At 37.4% G+C, this 23,815-nt stretch overlaps 1 protein-coding gene across 1 annotated transcript; it reads right to left on the bottom strand.

Annotated features, from left to right (window-relative positions):
• Positions 1–1,196: 1,196 nt before the first annotated feature.
• Positions 1,197–5,443, bottom strand: Cpr92A (Cuticular protein 92A). Its single transcript, XM_073982242.1, has 3 exons — positions 5,188–5,443; positions 2,279–2,411; positions 1,197–2,186 (listed from the first exon to the last, which is right to left on the bottom strand). The coding sequence occupies exons 1-3, from the start codon at positions 5,200–5,202 to the stop codon at positions 1,717–1,719; spliced, it is 618 nt and encodes a 205-aa protein (XP_073838343.1). The 5' UTR covers positions 5,203–5,443; the 3' UTR covers positions 1,197–1,716.
• Positions 5,444–23,815: the final 18,372 nt, after the last annotated feature.

The raw sequence follows: 23,815 nt of genomic DNA, 5'->3' as shown, positions 1-23,815 counted from the left end.
GATGAAGATCTGTGGCGAGATCTGAATCTATAGTATTCCCTGCCTTACCCCTTGGTAAACATCGCCAATTTTACCCACTAATAAATTAAAGTTGTTTTAACAAAATATTAAAACAACGACTATGGGATTAAGCCTGACTATTTTGTAAAACAAAATAGAAGTCGTCATCCCAAACAAAAAAACGCCAGCCCTCATAAAAGAAAATATTTAATAACCGTTGTTTATTTTGCATATTATAATAGATTTATAAACAAATTTATAAAAATTCCAAATAGGGTCACTTCGACCTGCTTTTATACCAACTTATTAAACAAGAAATGTATATATTTTTTCATAAACACGCACTGGGATCCTATAAACAAAATCTGACCCTTTTAGTGTAAATTGATAAATTTTTTTTCGATTTTTGGCCAGGTTTTTTGGAAAATCGGACACTGTGCGTTGGTACATCTATCATACACTCCATCAGTGGCCCTCATTCCAAATTACAAAGTTCTAACTCTACCGGTTCGTCAAATACAAACTGTACCATATTTAGTACTTTTTAGTACTTTTCGTACCGTTCCCGTACGAATTTCCAAAAACCCAGCCTTATCTGACACCTTCGGACCAGGACTGGCCCTCAACCAAAATTTCAAGATTCTAGCTTCAGCCGTTTCGTCTGGTCGTTGATGAATCATAAAGTCAGTCAGTCCGTCAGTCAGTGAGTCAATCAATTTTCTCTTTTATTAATATAGATTATATATAAAGTATAAAAAATTAAAATATGAAATATTTATACGCATCTTTCGTAGCTCCAAAAAATCCTGCTAGAACCAACTTAAATGATTAATGAGCACGACAACTATGGAAAGGAGTGACTGTCATTGACATTCATACACCTCTCGCTCTTATGTTTTTAGTAGTCTTTGTGGTCTTTATTACAACGCTTTAATTTTATACTCCATACTTCTCTCGATAATGGCTCGAATGTTCAAGAAACACAGGTCAACTTTTCGTAAATTTTTGTGATGGCTTGTCAGTGAAATTATTTGGCCCACTGTATCTGATACTACCCGCACAAACGTCTAAAATGTACATTGTTAATTTCCAAAACTTATTTTGCAACCTACGAAAATGCTATTTATTTTTATAATCATAGTACATATAAGCCCACCCTCCAATTATTGTTTTTTTTTTGTACAGTTAAATAAATATTTGTTTCTTTCTGTAAAACAACAACACACACATTGTCTTTATTTTATGATTAAAAATATAAAAAAATTAAAATCATATTTAAATAAAATTACATATTAAAAAATTAAGGAATTAAAGGCAGATTGAAAACACATTAAAGTAGGTGTGTAGAGATTTGAAATTAGGACAAATATTATAAAACTTAACACTGGACTGAATGAACCATATTTTCAGTATGCAACAAATACTATAAGGGCAGAAAACAATAACAGAGAAAAGTTGTGAGAAAATACGGAAATGGCAAAGAACTAAGTAAAAGTCTAGTCGAGGGAAGTTTAGAGAGTAAGTATAAATTCAATAAATATACAAGATACACAGTACAATAAAATCACAGAAAAGATTCTTCGAAAGGATACTGTTGTAAAGGTAATGGAAAATAAATATTTAAAAAATGGAAAGTTATGTCGCCGTATGCTGTTTAAAAAACACATCAGGAAATTTTTTCACACAAAGCCTTTTTTAGTGAGCATTTCAATTCAATCACTTGTGATATGGTCCACCATAATGTGGTCCACCACCATAGTGTGGTCCATAATGAGGTCCCTCAGCTGGATATGGAGCATAACCATGATATAGGGCTGGCAGTGGAGCTGGTGCTGGGGCTGGTGCCGGGGCATGTGCTAATTTCGGTACTGGAGGTAATGGTGGTGCCGGTGGTACTGGTGCAACATGTGCTAACGGTTCAACAGGAACAGCCACTGGAGCATGAGCCTTATAGGCTAATGGTTCTTTGCGTACCACAGCATTAAAACCATTATGTGGATCGGCGGTATAATCTACGGTGCGTTTTGTACCATCAGGATCAACAACGGAATAGCTACCTTTCACAACATCGCCATGACGGGTCTCGTGTTGACTCTTCAAATCCCCCGTATAGCCATCTTGTATATCATAACCGAAACTGTATTTCGGTGCGGGGTCATAGGGTTCGGGAGCGGCGGGTTTGGGAGCTGAAAGGAAATTGAAAATTTTTATTAAAATAAAATAATATTTAGATTGTTTATAATGAAGAAGAATGAAATTATCTATAAAATAAACTTACCTGGTGCTACATGTGGTGCTGGACCCGGTCCGTAAGGTCCGTAAGGACCATAGTGTCCATAATGCAATGGCCCTGGATATGGTCCCACAACACCACACTCACATAGGGCTAGAAATGCTGCCACAAAGAGTATCTGAAACGATGAAAGAGAGGATTTTAACCACATGGAAACATGTAAACTTCTCTGCAAGTAGTGTCTTAAGATAAGCCGTTCGCACTCGGCGATAAACACTAGGTCCCATATCATTGAGCTTATACGAATCTCTCATTGATATGAGAGAAGTCTACATTGTCTCTTCTGGGAGGTTTTTTTATTTTTTGCATAATTTTTAATTTCTCATAGCAATGAAGAGCCCCGCGTTGGGCGCCACTTCTAACCACAGACAATTTTATAGAAATTCTTAACTGTAAGTGAATTATGACAAGGTTGTTTTTTTTGATACGCTAGAGAGTTAATGTGCTGCTGTGACTGACATTACCACGTCACGTGCCCTATATAATTTTACCCATATATCTGACTAGCAGGTATGTAGAGGTGATGTACGTTTGAAATAAATTTTGTACATTATTTCGGCCGAATCAGATACTTAATTCGTATGTTATCATGTAAAAACTTGTCCCGAAATAGTCGTAATAGGGGATATATTTTGGTCGCCTATAAAAACTACAAAGGCTAACGACTACTTACTATTCAATTAAAAGACTACATTCTGGTCGCCACCAATTATTCCCTTCTGGTCATCTATAAAGAGTTGGTTATAAAAACTGTCTTATGGTCGCCTAAAAAATTCCCATCTATAATTGTTCCACAAACATCCCAGATGGGACAGGGAAGACTTCTCTCATATCAATGAGTGCACCCCGATTCATATTAGCTCAATGATATGGGACCTACTGTTTATAGCCGAGTCCGAACGGCTTGACACCACTTGTAGAGAAGTTTTACATTGCTGAAATACTCAGGAACTGTCGCCAACATTACTGAGGGGTATTTTGCCACAGTTGAAAACTGTATGATGTTGCCTGGTCGGGGAATCTAACGCACGACCTTCAGCGTGCAAGGCGGGTGTGTATACCATTGCACCACGGTGGCACCCAAAAAAATTCCCATCTAGTCGCCTATAAAGTCTCCCTTCTGGTCTCCTATAAAAACTTCTATCTGTTCGCCTGCAAAGTCTTCCTTCTGGTCGCTTATAAAGACTTCCTTCTAAAACTAAAAAACTCCCATTAGCCCGTCTGTGAAAACTCCCATCTGGGCCCCTATAAAGACTTCCTACTGGTTGACTGTAAAGACTCTCATCTAGTAGTCTATAAAATCCACCTTTTGGTCGCCTATAAAGACTGCACTGTTCGCCTCCTGGTCGCCTGCAGTGACTTCCTTTTCGTCGGCTATATTCAATCACTTCTGGTGATTTATATAATCCTTTCTGGTCGCCTATAAGGACTGTACTGTTTGCCTAAAAGGCTCCTTTCTGGTCGCATTTAAGACATCCTTCCTGGTCGCCTATAAAAATTCCCTTCCGTTGGCCTATAAAGGCTCAATTTTTGTTTCCTATTGAGTCTTCCTTCTGGCCACCAATAAAAAATCCATTCTGGTCGCCTAACAAGACAGCCTTCAGGTTGCATAAAATGACATGGGCCACCTAAAAAACCTCTGTTCTGGTAGCCTATAAAACTTCCCTACTGCTCGCCTAAAAAGACTCCCCACTGGTCGCCTAAAAAGGCTCTCTTCTGGACGTCTATAAGGAGTCCCTTTGGGTCGCCTGCATCTTATCTTCTGATTGTTTATAAAAGCTTCTTTCTCCCATCAGCTCAAAAAAAAAAGATTACTTTCTGGTCACCTATAGAAAACTCCCTTCTAATCGCCTTAAAAGACTACCTGCTTGTTGCCTATAAAAACTATTTTCTGGACGCCTGTGTAGACTCCCATCGTGATCGTCTATAACGAGCTTCAAACGTCCCTTCTAGTCGCCTGTAAAAACTCCATTCTGATCGCCTACAAAGGCACCCTTCTGGATGCCTACAAAGTCTCCTACGGGTCACCTATAAAAACTTTCTTCGTGTCGCCTATAAAGTCTCCTTTCTGTTCCCCTATAAGGCTCCCTTCTATTCGTCTATAAATCCATCCTTCTGTTAACCTATAAAGAAACATTTCTGGTCACCTATAAATATCCCTTCTGTAGCCTATTAAGACTCCATTCTGATCACCTATAAAAGCCTATTAAGACTACCTTCTGTCCTCGTATAAAGACTCCCTTCTGGTCGCATATATAAACTCCCTTATTGTTGCCTATAAAAACTCACTTCTGGTTACCTTTAAAAACTACCTTCTGGTCGCCTATACAGACTCCCTTCTGGTCACGTATAACAACTCCATTCTTCTTGCCAATTAAGATTCCCTTCTGGTCACCTATAACTATACTTTTCTGCTCACCTGTAAACATCCCTTCCGTAGCCTATAAAGACTCCCTTCTGGTCACCTATAAAAACTCCCTTCTGGTCATCTATTAAGACTCCTTTCTGGACTTCTATAAAAACTCCATTCTGGTCGCGTATAAATCCCCCTCTTCGGATTGCCTATAAAGACTCCCTTCTGGTCACCTAAAAAAAACCTTTCTGCTCACCTATACAAACTCCTATTAAAACTCCATTCTGGACATCCATAAAAAACTTCCTCCTGATCACCTATAAAGACTTATTCCGTTTGCGTATAAAGACATCCGCATCACTTTTATAAAGATCCCTTTCACAGCTTGTCAGTTAATAGTTTCTCACAGTTTGTCTATAAAGAGCCTTCAATCACTTCACAGATTACCTCTGATCTCTTATACTGTCAATGTAAAATCCTTTATGACTTTTACGAAGCCTCTCATTTTTCTTTGCTTATACCAACATTTACACACACACACCTTTAACATTAACATATCACAAGGATATGTTACAACAATCTTCTTTCCGATCGTACGCACAAATTCACAAATCTCTGTGCCTGTTACAGCAACTTTTCTGGGATCCTTTTCAAAAATAATTATTTATTCAGATAACTGCGACAGCAACAATAACAACAAACAAATGGTCGTTCGTTTACACACTCACTATCCGTTGTTCGCGCTGTTCTCAATGGAAACGAAAAAGTTTAAAAAATTAACTGAGGCTCAAGCCCTGACAGTTCTTAACTTTTATAGTCAACGTTGGTCGTTTAGAAGCTGTTCAGGAACCCCAAAGACAAAAAACGCTCTTTTTGTTGTTGCTTCGTTTTTTTTTTTGTTTTTCAAACTTTATGTGGCTTTTGATTTGCTATGAAGTTTTCTTGCAGTTGTTTTTGTTGTTGATTTGTCGTCGCTAAATGTCGCCAGCTTCACATGCAGCTTCAATAACCAACATAAAGTCAAAATTTCCCGCTTAACTATGGAGTGTTTATTGGCAAGAGGAGCATGTAGCGATGGGGATAGCATTACTAGCTAGCTGCTAGAGTACGGCGGTATGCTATTATGTTTTTTATTTTTTGTTCTTGTTTTTGGTGTTGTTTTTGATTTTCTTAACTAACAATCGATTTACCACCAAAACTAGACATTTGGCCACTTGGTTTGGAGTGGTATGCGGAATGGTAAACAATGAGCTAATTTAAGTAACAAATCTTTAAGAAGAAAACCATAAGGACAGACAGATAGAAATACATAGTGACACTTAAAGGAACAGTGTGGCGAAATGGACTTAGTTTTTTTTTTAAACTAGGAAGAGAGTTTTTGTAAGCGATAAGAAGGGAGTCCTAATAGGCGATCAAAAGGGAGTATTTAAACGAGACCGAAAGGGTGACCTTATAAGAGACAAGAAGGGCGCACAGAAGAAGGTCTTTAAAGACGACCAGGAGAAGGTCTTTAAAGACGACCAGAGGAAGTTCTTATAAACGACCACAAGGGAATCTTTGTAGTCTTTATAGCAGGCCTGCTCAAGGTGCGCACCTGAGCTGTCGGTGTGTGTCAATTTTCTCACACACACAATTTAAAAAGAGAGCTTTTGTTTTTGTTTTGAATATTTTCAAAATTAAAAATCAGTCTCTATTGAACATTCAATGAGGAAGGTTCTGTTTTCGAATTTGTGTATGAATTTATATGCGTACACTGAAAAAATGAATGAAGATACTGAATACGAATTTTTATTTGCCTAAAATTTTTACGGCAAATTAGAGTGTTTGGTTTGTCAACGCACTTTGGTTTGTCACGAACTTGATTTGCAACAAATTATAACATCAACAGTCACATTTGGTCAAAATAAAATAATTATTCTACTCTATATTTTGAAATATAAAATAAAAAAAAAAACTGTTACGATATTTCTCACAGTATACAGAGAGACAAAGGAAAATTGAAATTTGTGTATTTCAAAACCAACACAATTACAAAATGTGTTTGTATGTGTCTGAGCAGGCCTGCTTTATAGGCAACTAGAAAGAGTATTGGTAGACGACAAACAGGGAGTTTTTACAGACAACCAGAAGGTAGTCTTTATAGACGACCAGAAGGTAGTCTTTATAGACGACCAGAAGGGAGTCTTTATAAACGACCAGAAGGGAGTCTTTATAGACGACCAGAAGGGAGTCTTTATAAACGACCAGAAAGAGTCTTGATAGACGACACGAAGGGGGTCTTTAAAGACTACCAGAAGGGAGACTATATAGACAACCAGATGGTAGTCTTTATAGGCAACTAGAAAGAGTATTGGTGGACGACAAAAAGGTAGTCTTTATAGACAACCAGAAGGTAGTCTTTATAGACGACCAGAAGGGAGTTTTTATAGACGACCAGAAATGAGTTTTTATAGACGACCAGAAGGTTGTCCTTATTGGAGACCAGAAGGGTGTACTTATAAGCGACTAGAAGGGAGTTTTATAGGCGACCAGAAGGGAGTCTTTATAGGCGACCAGAAGGTAGTCTGTATAGGCAATCACAGGTGAGTCTTTATAGGCAACCAGAAGGAGTATTTATAGGCGACCAGAAGGATCATTTAAAGGGAAAAGATGGGATTCTTTATAGACGTCCAGTAGGGAGTCTTTGTAGACGACCAGTAGGGAGTTTTTATAGGCGACCAGTAGGGAGTTTTTACAGGCGATCAGAAGGAATCTATGTAAGCGACCAGAAGGGTGTCCTTATAGAAAGAGTCTTGCTAGACGGCAGGAAGGGATTCTTTATAGGCGAACAGAAAGGTGTCCTTATTGGAGACCAGAAGGGTGTACTTATAAGCGTCTAGAGTTTTATAGGCGACCAGATTGGAGTCTTTATAGACCACCAGAAGGGAGTATTTATAAACGACCAGAAGTATCCTTTAAAGGCGAAAAGAAGACGACCAGTAGGGAGTCCTTATAGACGAGCAGAAGGGAGTCTTTATAGACGACCAGAAGGGAGTCTTTATAGACGACCAGAAGAGAGTCTTTATAGACTACCAGAAGGGAGTCTTTATAGATGACCAGAAGGGAGTCTTTATAGACGACCAGATGGATCCTTTAAAGGCGAAAGGAAGACGACCAGTAGGGAGTTTTTATAGGCGACCAGAAGGGAGTCTTTATAGATGGCCAGAATGGAGTCTTTATAGACGACCAGAAGGGAGTCTTTATAGACGACCAAAAGGGAGTCTTTATAGACGAGCAGAAGGATCCTTTAAAGGCGAAAAGAAGACGACCAGTAGGGAGTCTTTGTAGACGACCAGCAGGGAGTCTTTGTAGACGACCAGCAGGGAGTCTTTGTAGACGACCAGTAGGGAGTCTTTATAGACGACCAGGGGGCCTATTCTCTAACTTTTTAACAACTTTACTCATTGTTTATTTTACAACAATTTCATTTGTTTGTTTTATTTTTGTTACAATAACAAAAGAAGTAGAACATTGGTGGCGTTTATTTAATTGGGATAGCTGTTACAATTTTGATTTTTCAAAATAGTCTGGCTTAATCCCTTTTGTTGTTTTAATATTTAAAACAACGAGTTTATTAGTGGAGAAGGTTTGGCATTGTTCGCCAAGGGGTAAGGCAAGGAAGACTAGTTTCGATCCACGCCACTGGATCTCATCAGTTCCCTTTGTTTCTTGTTTGTGGATATTCTCCACCGAAGTTATTTTTCAATAACTTCTTCAACAAGGAACTTTTTATACCCAAACATCAATCGTCAGCTCGAAGTATAAACGTAAACGCATTTGTTGAAAAATCAACGACACATACGAGTGGAAGAAGGTTTGCTTTGTTTCGTAAACACTTTCGTCGGAGTTGTGTTAGGTTACCAAAGAAAAACTTCTCATTGAAGGGTTTTCTTTGTTTACGTTTATACTTCGAGCTGACGATTGATGTTTGGGTATAAAAAGTTCCTTGTTGAAGAAGTTATTGAAAAATAACTTCGGTGGAGAATATCCACAAACAAGAAACAAAGGGAACTGATGAGATCCAGTGGCGTGGATCGAAACTAGTCTTCCTTGCCTTACCCCTTGGCGAACAATGCCAAACCTTCTCCACTAATAAACTCGTTGTTTTAAATATTAAAACAACAAAAGGGATTAAGCCAGACTATTTTGAAAAATCAAAATTATAACAAAAGAAGTTTAAACAATATCGATAGTTGTTAAAAGTTACAGAATAGGCCTACAGAAGGGAGTCTTTATAGACGACCAGAAGGGCGTCTTTATAGACGACCAGAAGGGCGTCTTTATAGACGACCAGAAAGAGTCTTGGTAAAGGACAGGAAGGGAGTCTTTATAGGCGAACAGAAGGGTGTCCTTGTTGGAGACCAGAAGGGTGTACTTATAAGCATCTAGAAGGAAGTTTTATAGGCGACCAGAATGGAGTTTTTATAGACGACCAGAAGGACCCTTTAAAGGCGAAAAAAGACGACCAGTAGGGAGTCTTTATAGACAAGCAGTAGGGAGTCTTTATAGACTACCAGAAAGGAGTCTTTATAGACTACAAGAAAGGAGTCTTTATAGACGACCAAAGAGGAGTCTTTATAGACAACCAGAAGGGAGTCTTTATAGACTACCAGAAGGGAGTCTTTATAGACTACCAGAAAGGAGTCTTTATAGACTACCAGAAAGGAGTCTTTATAGACGACCAAAAGGGAGTCTTTATAGACGACCAGAAGGGAGTCTTTATAGACGACCAGAAGGTTGTATTTATAGACGACCAGAAGGATCCTTTAAAGGCGAAAAAAGACGACCAGTAGGGAGTCTTTATAGACGAGCAGAAGTGAGTCTTTATAGACGAGCAGAAGCGAGTCTTTATAGACGAGCAGAAGGGAGTCTTTAGACGACCAGAAGGGTGTCTTTATAGACGACCAGAAGGGAGTATTTATAGACGACCAGAAGGACCCTTTAAAGGCGAAAAAAGACGACCAGTAGGGAGTCTTTATAGACAAGCAGTAGGGAGTCTTTATAGACTACCAGAAAGGAGTCTTTATAGACTACAAGAAAGGAGTCTTTATAGACGACCAAAGAGGAGTCTTTATAGACAACCAGAAGGGAGTCTTTATAGACTACCAGAAGGGAGTCTTTATAGACTACCAGAAAGGAGTCTTTATAGACTACCAGAAAGGAGTCTTTATAGACGACCAAAAGGGAGTCTTTATAGACGACCAGAAGGGAGTCTTTATAGACGACCAGAAGGGAGTCTTTATAGACGACCAGAAGGGAGTCTTTATAGACGACCAGAAGGGTGTCCTTAAAGGCGACCAGAAAGAGTCTTGGTAAAGGACAGGAAGGGAGTCTTTATAGGCGAACAGAAGGGTGTCATTGTTGGAGACCAGAAGGGTGTACTTATAAGCATCTAGAAGGAAGTTTTATAGGCGACCAGAATGGAGTCTTTATAGACAACCAGAAGGGTGTCTTTATAGACGACCAGAAGGGAGTATTTATAGACGACCAGAAGGACCCTTTAAAGGCGAAAAAAGACGACCAGTAGGGAGTCTTTATAGACAAGCAGTAGGGAGTCTTTATAGACGACCAGAAGGGAGTATTTATAGACAACCAGAAGGGAGTCTTTATAGACGACCAGAAGGGAGTGTTTATAGACGACCAGAATTGAGTCTTTATAGACGACCAGAAGGGAGTCTTTATAGACGACCAGAAGGATCCTTTAAAGGCGAAAAGAAGACGACCAGTAGGGAGTTTTTATAGGCGACCAGAAGGAATCTATGTAGGCGACCAGAAGGGTGTCCTCTTAGGCGACCAGGAAGAGTCTGGGTAGATGACCAGAAAGAGTCTTGGTAGACGACACGAAGGAAGTCTTTAAGGAAACCAGAAGGGAGTTTTTATAGGCGACCAGAATAGAGTCTGTATAGACGACCAGAAGGGAGTCTTTATAGACGACCAGAAGGGAGTCTTTATAGACGACCAGAAGGGAGTCTTTATAAACGACCAGAAGGGGGTCTTTATAGCGACCAGAAAGAGTCTTTGTACGACACGAAAAGAGTCTTTAAATACGACCAGAAGGGAGTCTTTATAGGTGAACAGAAGGGTGTCCTTATTTGAGACCAGAAGGGTGTACTTATAAGCGACTAGAAGAGAGTTTTATAGGGGGCCAGAATGGAGTCTTTATAGGCGGCCAGAAGGAGCCTTTAAAGGCGAGAAGAAGGGATTCTTTGTAGACGACCAGTAGATAGTTTTTATAGGCGACCAGAAGGAATCTATGTAGGCGACCAGAAGGGTGCCTTTATAGGCGACCAGAAGGAAGTCTTTATAGGAGATCAGATGGGAGTTTTTATAGACCGACAGAAGGATAACGTTATAGGCGACCAAAAGGGAGTATTTATTGTTGACCATAATGCTGTACTTTTAAGCGACCAGAAGTTGGTTTTTATAGGCGATCAAAAGGGAGTTTTTATAGGCGACAAGAAGAGAGTCTGTATAGGCAACCATATGGGAGTCTTTATAGGCAACAAGAAGGAGTCTTAATAGGCAACCAGAAGGGGTTCTTTATAGAGTTTCAGTAGGGAGTATTTATAGACGACAAGAAGGAAGTGTTAGAAGGAATATTGATAGGCGACCAGAAGGGGGTCTTTATAGACAATCTTCTGTCTTTGTAGGTGACCAGAAGAAGTTTTTGTTGTCGACCAGAAGGAGTCTTTATAGACGACTCAATAGGCAGTCTTTGTAGGTAACAAGAAGAAGTTTTTGTTGTCGACCAGAAGAAGTTTTTATTGTCGACCAGAAGGAGTCTTTATATATGACCATAGGGGAACCTTTATAGATGACCAGTAGGGAGTTTTTATAGACGACCAGAGGGGAGTTTTTAGAGACGACCAGAGGGGAGTTTTTAGAGACGACCAGAAGGGGGCCTTTATAGACGAACAGAAGGGAGTCTTTATAGACGTCATATATGATCAGAAGATAGTCTTCATTTGCGACCAAAAGCAGTTCTTGTATATAACCAGAAGTGAATCTTTATAGACTACCGGATGACAGTATTTATTGCCTGAAGTAAGTTTTTTAAGGAAGGCTTTGTAGCAGTTCTTTTGTTTGCTCAGTAAAAGCCACATTTTCCTCTATTTCTCCACACTGTGTCTACCCCATATGGTTTCGGCTATCCGAGAAAAAAAATAATAGCCAATTTAATATGCCATTGCTGGCAAGGAAAAACAGCAACAACTACCAACTCTTTGTACACTTTAGGGATTTTCCTTAAAGACCAATACGATACAAAAATACCCACCTCCACCTTTATTATACTGAAAGTAAACATGAAATAAAACACACCAAGCTGAAGCTGAGACGGCTAAATAGCAAAAGGTTACTTTTCAGCACACACACATAAATAAAACGCTAAGTAAGGGCTTTGAACAAGTTTTCCCAATTTTTTTCTTCTTCTACCTCTTTTATTCCTAAAATTACACTAAACAATTTGGTGATTATACAATTCTTCAATTGGAAAATAATTTGGCCAATGGGTCAGTGGTGGATATGCAGCAAAACAATGGACATTTTCAAAGACATGAGGAAATATGTGGCAAATTTTAAAGAGAGAGAAAAAAATCCCATAATTTATTGTTTATATTAAACACAAAGAACAACAACAACTACAATCACTTTCAATTGTCTTGTAATTGTCATTGATTTACATCTTTGGCTCATAACCTCTTTTTTGCTATCGAAGAAGATGACGATATGTCTTCATCATTGTTTTGCTATTGAAATCGAATGTTGCGGGTGAATTCTTCTCTCCAAGTCATTCATTGATGCTGCAGCCTGCCATAATTTCGATCAGTAACCATGTAGAGGAGCGGGGAGGATGTTATGCTCATTAAAATGCTTGTCAAACCGATCTCGAGAGGATTACTTTTTATAGAGATTCCAACATTTGGTGGTGGCATGAATGAATGGAAAGACATGTCAACTTCGTACTGATGGCAAATAAATTAAATTATAAAAGTCGTTTAGAGACAAAAAAAAAAAAACAATGACAAACATATAGAGAGATTTTTTGCATAATCGAAGTATTGAGATCGAATAAGGACTGTTGAGGAACGGGCAAAATATTTATATATTTATATAGGGAGGAAATCTTGCAAAGCTAGTTTTTTTAAGGCGATCAGAGTGGAGTATTTTTAGGCGTCCGTAGACAGTCTTATAATCTAGCAAAATAGGGGCATTAGAGCTCAAAAAGGGAGTCTTATAGACATTCAGAAGGGAGTCTTTATAGACTAACAGGAGGCAGTCCTTATAGAAGAGCTGAACGGAGTCTTTATAGCTCAACAAAATTGTGTCTTTATAGATTTCTATGGAGTATTTATATACGAGCATAAGGTAGTTTTTATAGACGTACATGAGGGAGGCAAAAGAAAGTCTTTATACAACAACTGAAAGCAGTCTTTACAGACTTTATAAAAGAAGGAAGCCTTTATAGGTAACTAGAAGTAGTCTCTATAGGTAACCAAATTGTTTCGTTAAAAGTGACCAGTAGGGTGTCTTTACAGACGAAAGAAGAAAGTCCTTATAGGTGACGTGAAGGAAGTCTTTATGGACGAGCAGAACGGAGTATTCGTATGCAACCACAAGGAGTCTCTATAGGCGACCAGAAGGCAATCGATAGAAGTAGCCAGAAAGGAGACTTTATATGCGACCAGAATTAGTCTTTATATTCAACCATTTAAAACCATTTATTAAAAGGTGACCAGAAGGTAATCTTTATTGGAGACCAGAAGGGTGTATTTATATGCGACCAAAGGGGTGCTCTTATATGTAACTAGAAGAAAGTCTTTATAGATCATCAGAAGGGAGTATTTATAGACCACTCTGCGTAGTATTTATAGTCGGTTTGAAGGAATATTTATAGGGGACCAAAAGGAAGTCTTTTTAGGCGACCAGAGGGAAAGTCTTTAGCTTTGTTCCTTTTCTTTTTTGATAGTAAAAGTAGCAAAAGATAGAAGTTCTCTCTTCTCTCAGAAAACTGTGAAAATTGCTCTTACGTAACAAGTTTTGCACAAAAGTAAAGAAACGGAAAAATAGTAGATCTGGCAGCAATCTCAAACAAACATGGCTGTTAAAAAAATAACAAACAAAATAAATTTCACTGTTTTTTATTTTTTATTTCACTGGTTTAATTTTTTATTTTTTTATTTTATTTCTTTTTATTTTGATTTGACAAAGCTCGTAGTTTTCTTTTTTTCCTTTTGCCTTAATTGTCAGATAAATGTCAAATCAGCAGTTTGACAGATTTTCCACTTTTTACACAACGAAATTTGTCGAGCAGAAAGTATTAAAAGAGAAAGCCATTTTTGATCTCTCTCCTCTCTCACTCTCTTAAAAATTGCTTCCAGTTTTACTACTTTTTAGGGTTAAGGAACGCTTTCCGAGTTAAAAATGGTAAAACTGGTAAAACTTGAAGAACTTTAACGTAAAGGAACAAATCTCTTGTAGGTTACCATAAGGTAGTATTTATAGGTGACCAGAAGGGAGTCGATCAAACGGCAGTACTTATAGACAACCAGAAGGAAGTTTTATACACGACCATAAGGGAGTTTTTGTAGGGAACAGAGGGTAGTCTTTATAGGAAGCGGAAGCGAAGCGAGTATTTATAATTACGTAATCGGGATTGTATGCCGGCGCATGGCGTCAGGTACCACCGTTGATAACATTAGTGTCATTAGTCGAGTTCTTCCTTCTGAAGCTCCCACCGAAAGTGCAAGTCGATAGGTTAATAATTCCAACCAATAATTTCCACAAAGTTCTGGTAGTCACATTTGATTTATTGTATAAGTCGTCCGCTCATCCCACAGCTACAGACATATATAAGACCTCTTGAGGTTTTCTATATCGAGAGGAAGAAGACCCCTTGAAGTCATCTATAAACAGAAAAAGACCATTTTAGGTCTTATTAAGAACGATGAAGACCTCTTGAGGTGTTCTGTAGACAGAAAAAGACTTTTTGAGGTGTTATATAGACAGAAGAATACTTTTTGAGGTGTTCTATAGACATAAGAAGACTTTTTGGGGTGTTCGTTAGACAGAAGAAAACCTCTTGGTGTCTTCTATAAACAGAAGAAGATCTTATGAGGTCTTCTATAGAGAGAAAAGAAGCTCTCTTGAGGTCTTCTGTAAACAAGGGAAGACCTCTTGGGATTTTCTATGTAAAGAAGAAGACCTCTTGAAGTCATATATAAACAGAATAAGACCTTTTTAGGTCTTATTAAAAGAGATGAAGACCAGTTTAGGTGTTCTCTGGACAGAATATTACCCTTTCTATAGGCAGAAGAATACCACTTGAAGTCTTCTATAGGCCGAATTAGAGCGACTGAAGTCTTCCATACACTGAAGAAAACTTATTGAGGACTTCTATAGACGAAGGAAAAACTTTTGAGATTTTCTTTAAACTGAATACGACCTCTTGTGGTCTTCTATAGACAGAAAAATACCTTTTGAAGTCTTTTGTAGACTGAAGAAAATCTCACCAGGCCCTCTATTGGCAGAAGAAGACCTCTTGAGGTGTTCTATGGACAGAAGAAGATCTCTTGAAGTCTAATATAGACAGAAGAAGAGATATCGTGAGTTCTTCTACAGACAGAAGAAGATCTCTTGAGGTCTTCTATAGACAAAAGAATACCTTTTGGGTTTTCCATATAAAGAAGAAGACCTCTAGAGATCATCTATGAACAAACGAAGACCTCTTGAGGTATTCTGTACACGTAATATTATCCTTTCTTTAGGTAGAAGAATACCACTTTTATAGACTAAAGAAGACCTACTGAAGCTTTCCATAGACTGAAGAAGGTTTATTGAGGTCTTCTATAGACGAAGGAAAAAGTCTTGAGGTTTTCTCTAAACAGAAAAATACCCCTTTAGATCTTCTGTAGACAGAAAAAGACCTCTTAAAGACTTCTATAGGCAGAAGAATACCTCTTGAGGTCTTCTATAGACAGAAGAAGGTCTCGTGAGTTCTTCTACAGACAGAAGAAGACCTCTTGAGGTCTTCTTAAGACATACGAAGACCTTCTGAGGTCTTCTTAAGACAGACGAAGACCTTCTGAGGTGTTCTTTAGACAGTAGAAGACCTTCTGAGGTCTTTTATAGGCAGAAGAAACCCTTTAAGGGCCTTCTACAGACAGAAGAAGGCTTCGTGAGGTCTTCTAGAGACTGAAGAAGACATCTTGAGGAGCTCTGTAGACAGAAGAAGTCTTTTTGAGGTGTTATATAGACAGAAGAAGACTTCTTGAGGTGTTCTATAGACAGATGAATGCCTCTTGAGGTGTTCTATAGACAGAAGAAGACTTTTTGAGGTGTTCATTAGACAGAAGAAGACCCCTTGTGGTCTTCTATAAACAGAAGAAGATATTATGAGATCTTCTATATACAAAAAAGAAGCTCTCTTGAGGTCTTCTGTAAACAAAGGAAGACCTCTTGGGATTTTCTATGTACAGAAGAAGACCTATTAAAGTCATATATAAACAGAACAAATAAAAAAGTATCAGTCGGCTTTGCCGACAGAGATATACCCTCAGCCTGTGTATATTAAAACAATTATTTCCCAAAAAACGTATGTATTTAGGGGGTTTTAAAAATTTTGGGCGTTTGAACCGACAAAAATGTTGATTAGGATTAAAGATCTAAAGTTTTGCGGAGGAGATACTAAAAGGAATGGATCGACATTGACCATTATGGAAGTGGATCTCCAGCCACTGCATATGGTGCCTATGGGGTTTTACACCCTTCGGACTCTTTGCTCAAGAAGTATGGACTTGCCCCTGAAAAAACTTTTACCATTGTAATTGAAGCAGTGAATGCAAGTTGCTTAAAAAAAATGATTGATTCGATATCAGGTCTTAAAGTGAACTTATCCGAAATTTTGTGTGGGAGGTACCGGATGGAATGGACAAATATAGTCTATATTTGAACCTGATCTATATCTGGTAGACATATTAGGATATGTAAAGTATGGACCAATTCGGCCACTCCCTTCAAGAGTTACCGTACGAAAAAATTTTCCGAACATTTTTGAACTTTTGTGGGGGAGGTACCAGAAGGAGTGGACCGATATGGCTTATCTTCGAACTTAAACTATGTTTGGACAAAATATTACTAAGGCCAAATGTTGGACCGAATCGGCAGATCCGTTCTAGAGTTATCTTGCGCTCCAACCACCTCACACGGTGTCATAGGGTTTTTTTGCACCTTTCAGGCTATTTTCTCAAGAAGTATGGACTTGCCCCGGATGAAACTTACACCGTCGTATGGGGGCAGTGAATACAAGTTGCTAAAGTAAAAATCAACGCGATTCAAGAGATGGCCCTAAACTGAACTTTTCCGAAATTTTGTGTGGGAGGTACCCGAAGGAGTAGACCGATTGAGCCCATATTGAAACCTTTTCTAAGTCTGGTACACATTTCACGATGTGCAAAGTATGGACCAAATCGGTTACTCCCTACAAGAGTTATGGTGCGCACAAATTTTCCGGACATTTTCGAACTTTTGTGGGGGAGGTACCGGAAGGAGTGAACCGATATAGCCCATCTTCGAACATAAACTAAGTTTGGGCAAAATATTACGAAAGCCAAAATTTGAACCAATTCGGTCATCCGTTCGAGAGTTATCGTGCGCTCCAGCCAGACTGACAGACGGACGGACATTGCTCAATCGACTCCAAATTGTCTGAAACACATTTCGTCCAAACATACTTGGCGTCTAAAACCATTATTTCGATGAGGCACATTTTGCCCGTATGAAAGTGTATATACCCTCGTTAGCATAAATGCTGAGGGTATACAAATACCTTTTTAGATCTTATTAAGACAGATGAAGACCCCTTGAAGTGTTCTGTAGACAGAATATTACCCTTTCTATAGGCAGAAGAATATCACATTAAGTCTTCTACAGGCTGAAGTAGAGCTACTGAGCTCTTCTATAGACGAAGGAAAAACTTTTGAGGTATTCTGTAGACACAAAAAGACCTCTTAAAGACTTCTATAGGTAGAAGAAGACCTCTTGAGGTCTTCTATAGGCATAAGAAGATCTCGTGAGTTCTTCTACAGACAGAAGAAGACCTCCTGAGGTCTTCTTTAGACAGTAGAAGACCTTCTGGGGTCATTTATAGGCAGAAGAAAACCTTTAAGTGCCTTCTACAGACAGAAGAAGTCCTCGTGAGGTCTTTATAGACAGAAGAAGACCTCTTGAGGCTTTTTTAGACAGAAGAACACCTGCTGGCAGAAGAATACCTGTTGGGTTCTTCAATAGACAGATGAAAAACTCATGAAGTCTTCTATAGAAAAAAGGAGACCTCTATAGGTAGAAGAAGATTTCCTGAGGTCTTCTATAGACGGAAGATGACCTCATGAGGTCTTCTGTAGACAGAAAAAGATGTTCTATAGATAGAAAAACCCCATGAAGTATTTTGTACAGACAAGAGGATCTCTTGAGGTCTTCAAAAGACAGAAGAACACCTCTTGAGGTCTTCTATAGAGAAATTAACACATCTTGATGTCTTCTATATACAGGAAAAACCTTTTGATGTCTTCTATAGGCAGAAGAAACCCTTTTGAGGTCTTCCATATACAGAAGAAATCCTTGAGGTATTTTAGACAGAGAAGAAGACCTCTAGAGGTCTTCCATAGACAGAAGAATACCTCTTGAACTCCGCTATAGACGGGGTATACCTTTTTCGGTCTTCTATAGACAGAAGAAAACTTGTTGAGGTCTTCTATAGACAGAAGAAGACCTCTATATATACAAGAAGACCTCCTGAGTACTTCTATAGACAGAAGAAGGTTTCCTGAGGTCTTCTGTAGACAGAAGAAAACCTCTTGAGGTCGTCTATATACAGAAGAAGGCATTTTGAGGTCTTCTATATACAGAAGAAGACCTCTTGATGTCTTTGATAGACAGAAGAAGACCTCTTGAGGTCTTCTATAGATGGAAGAAGACATCTTAAGATCTTGTATAGACACAAAAATTTTAAATTTAAATTTGAAAAATACCTCTTTAAGTCTTCTATAGACAGAAGAAGACCTCTTGAGATCGTCTGTAGACAGAAGAAGACATCTTGACCTTAACACTTACCCATATCCATAACTCCATTTCGTATTTTGCCACAAAACCTCAACACTTTTCTTTGTTTCGTGTTTAGTGACAAATGAATAGCAAACACTGCAAAAAATAAATATCATCTGGAACAGTCCACCATCTGACCATCTGTTGTTCATTTGGACACTCCACATGCATACACACAATTCCCCTTTTAACATATTTTATGAGTTTTGTTGTTGGTTGGAATTGTCTTCGCCGCGGTTGTGGCGCATGGAAAATCATGTCATTATGCTTCGTGACCTTTTCCTTCATGTCAACAATAGCAACAACAACAACAAAAGCGAACACCAATTCGCGGATACTCAGTAAGAAGTCGCACGACGTCTCAGGCGGATGGTCGAGAATATATGGCTCGTTGACACAATCGTTAAGTGCTTGGAACAAGTACTTCAATCCGGACTTGTACACAACAAACACTCATCTAATATGTGGCATGACTTCAGCAACAACAACAAAAATAAGCCTGTTGTGTTGTTTCAGTTTGTCACAAAAACACTGCAAGTGGTCACATTAAGCGTTTGGCATATATTTTGACTTTTGTATTTCGCGTTTTCCATGATCACCACGATATGCGTTTGATTCAGCGAGTTCAAATCAATTCAATCGCGTTGATGTTGTATTTAGGTCCGTGTACTCAAGAGACCATTCGCCAGCTGCCACATGTATTTCCTTAGACCACTGCTAACCTTTTCGTTATTGTCTATCGGCATGATTTTGTTTAAGTTTTTTTTTTTCATTTTTTGCTTGGTGTTCAACTACGATTTTATGATCCAATAAAGAAACAAGAAGAACACAGGGAAAACATGCAGCAGTGCAATTGTAAATTGTATTTTTTATGTTTGCTTAGATCTTGTTTTCCTATCAAATTTTAGGTTATTTATTGCCTGATCTTTAAAAGTGCAGGTGATTGTTTTTTTTTCTATTTTTTCTTTGGATCGTTTTGGAAATGTTGTGATTTGTATTAGGAAATACTTTGACATGATGTCGAAATGATTTCACGCAAAATTCTATGGTGATTTTATGTAATGTCCAATTTGAAATATTTTGCAATAAATAAAATATGTTCGAATAGATGACATTTTGAACGAGAGATTGGGAGTTTAAAAATTGCAAAGATTCATTTAAAATGAATGAAACATTAAAGACCTCTTAAATGAGGCAAATAGAAGAAGACAAGAAGTGGTTATTATAGAACAACAGAAGGAAATCCTTATGCAGAAGCAGAATGGAGTTTACAGACGACCTAAGGGCAGTATTTATAGACGAGCTGAAGAAAGTCTTTATTGAAGAGCTGAAGGAAGCATTTATAGACGCAATGATCAAGTTCACTGATATAATAACTTGAGGTACCTTCCTCACAAAAATTCAAAAGTTTAAGGGCTGTTCAAAGATGGTTTTGAAATTTCATCGACGGTAGTCCTTATTATACTTACTACAATGATATAATTTTTTCCATAGGTAACTCCATGCTTTCCAATATTATGACCCATAAGCTCAAAGAAAATCATACGGTGACCAGCTAAAATAATAAAATACTTACCAAATGAATGGCTTCCTAAATTACATTCAGATCCACAATGAGCATTCTCGGTCCATTCCTTCAGGCACTTCTCTAGAAAATTAAAATTTTTTGCATTTGAAGCCATTTCTCGAATCGTGTGGAAATGGTAATAGCGGGTAGCCTTTATGATCATGACTACTTGCCCAGATATGGGCCCCGAAATATCCTCCATATTTAGGGAGGGAGTCTTTTTAGACGCACTGTTGGCAGACTATATGAATGCACCGAAGGGATTCTTTATAGAATCACAAAAGGGAGTATTTTTTAGGCGAGCTGAAGATAGTCTTTATAAACGAGTCCTTATAGCCACACTGAAGGGAGTCTTTACAGACACTCGTCTAGTCTTTATAGATTAGCTTACATGAGTATTTATAAAGGATGTCATTCTTATAGACGAGTTGATGGTAGTCTTTATAGAGGAGACGAATGTTCTGTTAAATTTCTGTTAAGTAGCATATTCTGTTATGTGATATATATTCCTGAAAATGTTCTGTTAAGTAACACTGTATGTAGAAAAGTTTCTGTCAGTTAACATTTTCTAAAGAAAATGCTCTGTTAAGTATAATTTCTTTATGAAAATGCTCTGTTAAGTAACATTTTTCTAAGAAAATGGTCCGTTAAGTAATTTTTTGTGTTCTGTTAAGTAATTTTTTGTGTTCTGTTAAGTACAATGTTCTCCAGAAAATTTCCTGTTAAGTAACAATTTCTCCAGAAAATGTTCCGTTAAGTGATATTTTCTCAAGAAAAAGTTCTGCTAACATTTTTTTAGAAAATGATTTATTAAGTAACATTGTTGCTAGCTAACATTCTGTTAAGTAACATTTTCTCTAAAAAATTCTCTGTTAAGTTAATTTCTCTAGAAACTATTATACTAAATAAAATTTCCTTTGGAAAATATTCTGTTAAATACCAATTTCTCCAGAAAATGTTCAGTTCAGTAACATTTTATATAGAAAATGTTCTGCGAAGTAATATTTTCTACAGAAAATGTTCTGTTGGGTAACATTTTCTCCAGAAAGTGTTCCGTTAAGTAACTTTTTCTCCAGGAAATGTTCTGTTAAGTAAAATGTTCATTATCTGCAGAAAATGTTCTGTTAAGTAACATTATCTCCAGAAAATTTTAATTTTCACCAGAAAATGTTCTGTTAAATAAAATTGTTTCTAGACAATCTAATGTATTACGTAACATTTTCTTCAGAAGATGATCTGTTAAGCAAGATTTTCCCATAAAAAAAATTTTAACGTTGTTGGCGTTTTTTATTGTTGGACTGCAGAATTTTACATCTTTGTGTTTATTTCAGCTTTAGTCCATATTTTGTTGTATTCAAGTATTTGAATAACAACAAAATGTTTTACAGTGGATATGAAATTGATTAGTTGCGGGCGGAGGGTCGGGAATACTATAGTTTCAGTTGTCACCAAACAACTTCATCAGTTCCCTTTTCCGCCGACTCTGTATCGATAAACAGGTCAATAAGCCCATCCAGCAAATTAAACAAAATGAGAAATTTGCTATATGGCCCTAAAACTGATTACCCTACAATTTGAGTCGAACTAAAGAATTTTATATCCACCACTGTTTTTATGTCGTCTTTGCATTGCAAAGAATACGAACATAGTGTGTTGCTTCAATAAGCGGGGGTAAAACAACGAGAAAGTTGTTGTTTTTGCATTACGCATTGATCAACAAGGCCGTGCTGATGCCTATTATTGTTGTTGGCGTTTTTTATTGTTGGACTGCAGAATTTTACATCTTTGTGTTTATTTCAGCTTTAGTCCATATTTTGTTGTATTCAAGTATTTGAATAACAACAAAATGTTTTACAGTGGATATGAAATTGATTAGTTGCGGGCGGAGGGTCGGGAATACTATAGTTTCAGTTGTCACCAAACAACTTCATCAGTTCCCTTTTCCGCCGACTCTGTATCGATAAACAGGTCAATAAGCCCATCCAGCAAATTAAACAAAATGAGAAATTTGCTATATGGCCCTAAAACTGATTACCCTACAATTTGAGTCGAACTAAAGAATTTTATATCCACCACTGTTTTTATGTCGTCTTTGCATTGCAAAGAATACGAACATAGTGTGTTGCTTCAATAAGCGGGGGTAAAACAACGAGAAAGTTGTTGTTTTTGCATTACGCATTGATCAACAAGGCCGTGCTGATGCCTATTATTGTTGTTGGCGTTTTTTATTGTTGGACTGCAGAATTTTACATCTTTGTGTTTATTTCAGCTCTAGTCCATATTTTGTTGTATTCAAGTATTTGAATAACAACAAAATGTTTAACAGTGGATATGAAATTGATTAGTTGCGGGCGGACTAGAGCTGAAATAAACACAAAGATGTAAAATTCTGCAGTCCAACAATAAAAAACGCCAACAACAATAATAGGCATCAGCACGGCCTTGTTGATCAATGCGTAATGCAAAAACAACAACTTTCTCGTTGTTTTACCCCCGCTTATTGAAGCAACACACTATGTTCGTATTCTTTGCAATGCAAAGACGACATAAAAACAGTGGTGGATATAAAATTCTTTAGTTCGACTCAAATTGTAGGGTAATCAGTTTTAGGGCCATATAGCAAATTTCTCATTTTGTTTAATTTGCTGGATGGGCTTATTGACCTGTTTATCGATACAGAGTCGGCGGAAAAGGGAACTGATGAAGTTGTTTGGTGACAACTGAAACTATAGTATTCCCGACCCTCCGCCCGCAACTAATCAATTTCATATCCACTGTAAAACATTTTGTTGTTATTCAAATACTTGAATACAACAAAATATGGACTAAAGCTGAAATAAACACAAAGATGAAAAATTTTAACATTTGCCCCAGAAAATATTTCGATAAGTAACATTTTCTCCAGGAAATCTTCTGTTAAGAAACATTATCTCCAGAAAATGTTCTGTTAACTACCATTTTCTGTAGATAGTGATCTGTTTACAATATATTTCTGCACAATATATTGTTTTGAGTAACATTTCTGCTGAAAATGTTCTGTTAAGTAAAATTTTATGTTGATGTTCTGTAAAGTAATATTTTCTTTAGAAAATGTTATGTAGAGTAAAATTTTCTGTAGAAAATATTCTGTACAGTAACATTTTCTGTTGAAAAAATGTTCTGTAAAGTAAAAATTTTTGTAGAAACATTAAGTAACATTTTCTCTACAGTTAATTTCTCTAGAAATTGTTCTTCTATTAACTAAAATTGCCTTTGAAAAATGTTCTGTTAAGTACCAGTTTCTTCAGAAAATATTCTGTTGAGTAACATTTTCTCCAGAAAATGTTCTGTTAAGTAGTATATTCTATAGAGAATGTTCAGTTAACTATCATTTTATATAGAAAATGTTCTGTTAAGTAATATTTTCTCCAGAAAATGTTCTGTTGCTTAATATTTTCTTCAGAAAATGATCAGTTAAGTAACA

Source organism: Musca autumnalis, unplaced genomic scaffold, assembly GCF_047663935.1.
Source record: "Musca autumnalis isolate F117 unplaced genomic scaffold, ASM4766393v1 scaffold_1, whole genome shotgun sequence".
NCBI lineage: Eukaryota > Metazoa > Arthropoda > Insecta > Diptera > Muscidae > Musca > Musca autumnalis.
This window is presented reverse-complemented; position numbering and strand designations above follow the sequence as displayed.

Coding starts and splice junctions, on each gene's coding strand:
- Cpr92A (XM_073982242.1), bottom strand. Junction 2,187..2,278: donor AGCACCACATGTAGCACCAG/GTAAGTTTATTT, acceptor ATTTCCTTTCAG/CTCCCAAACCCGCCGCTCCC.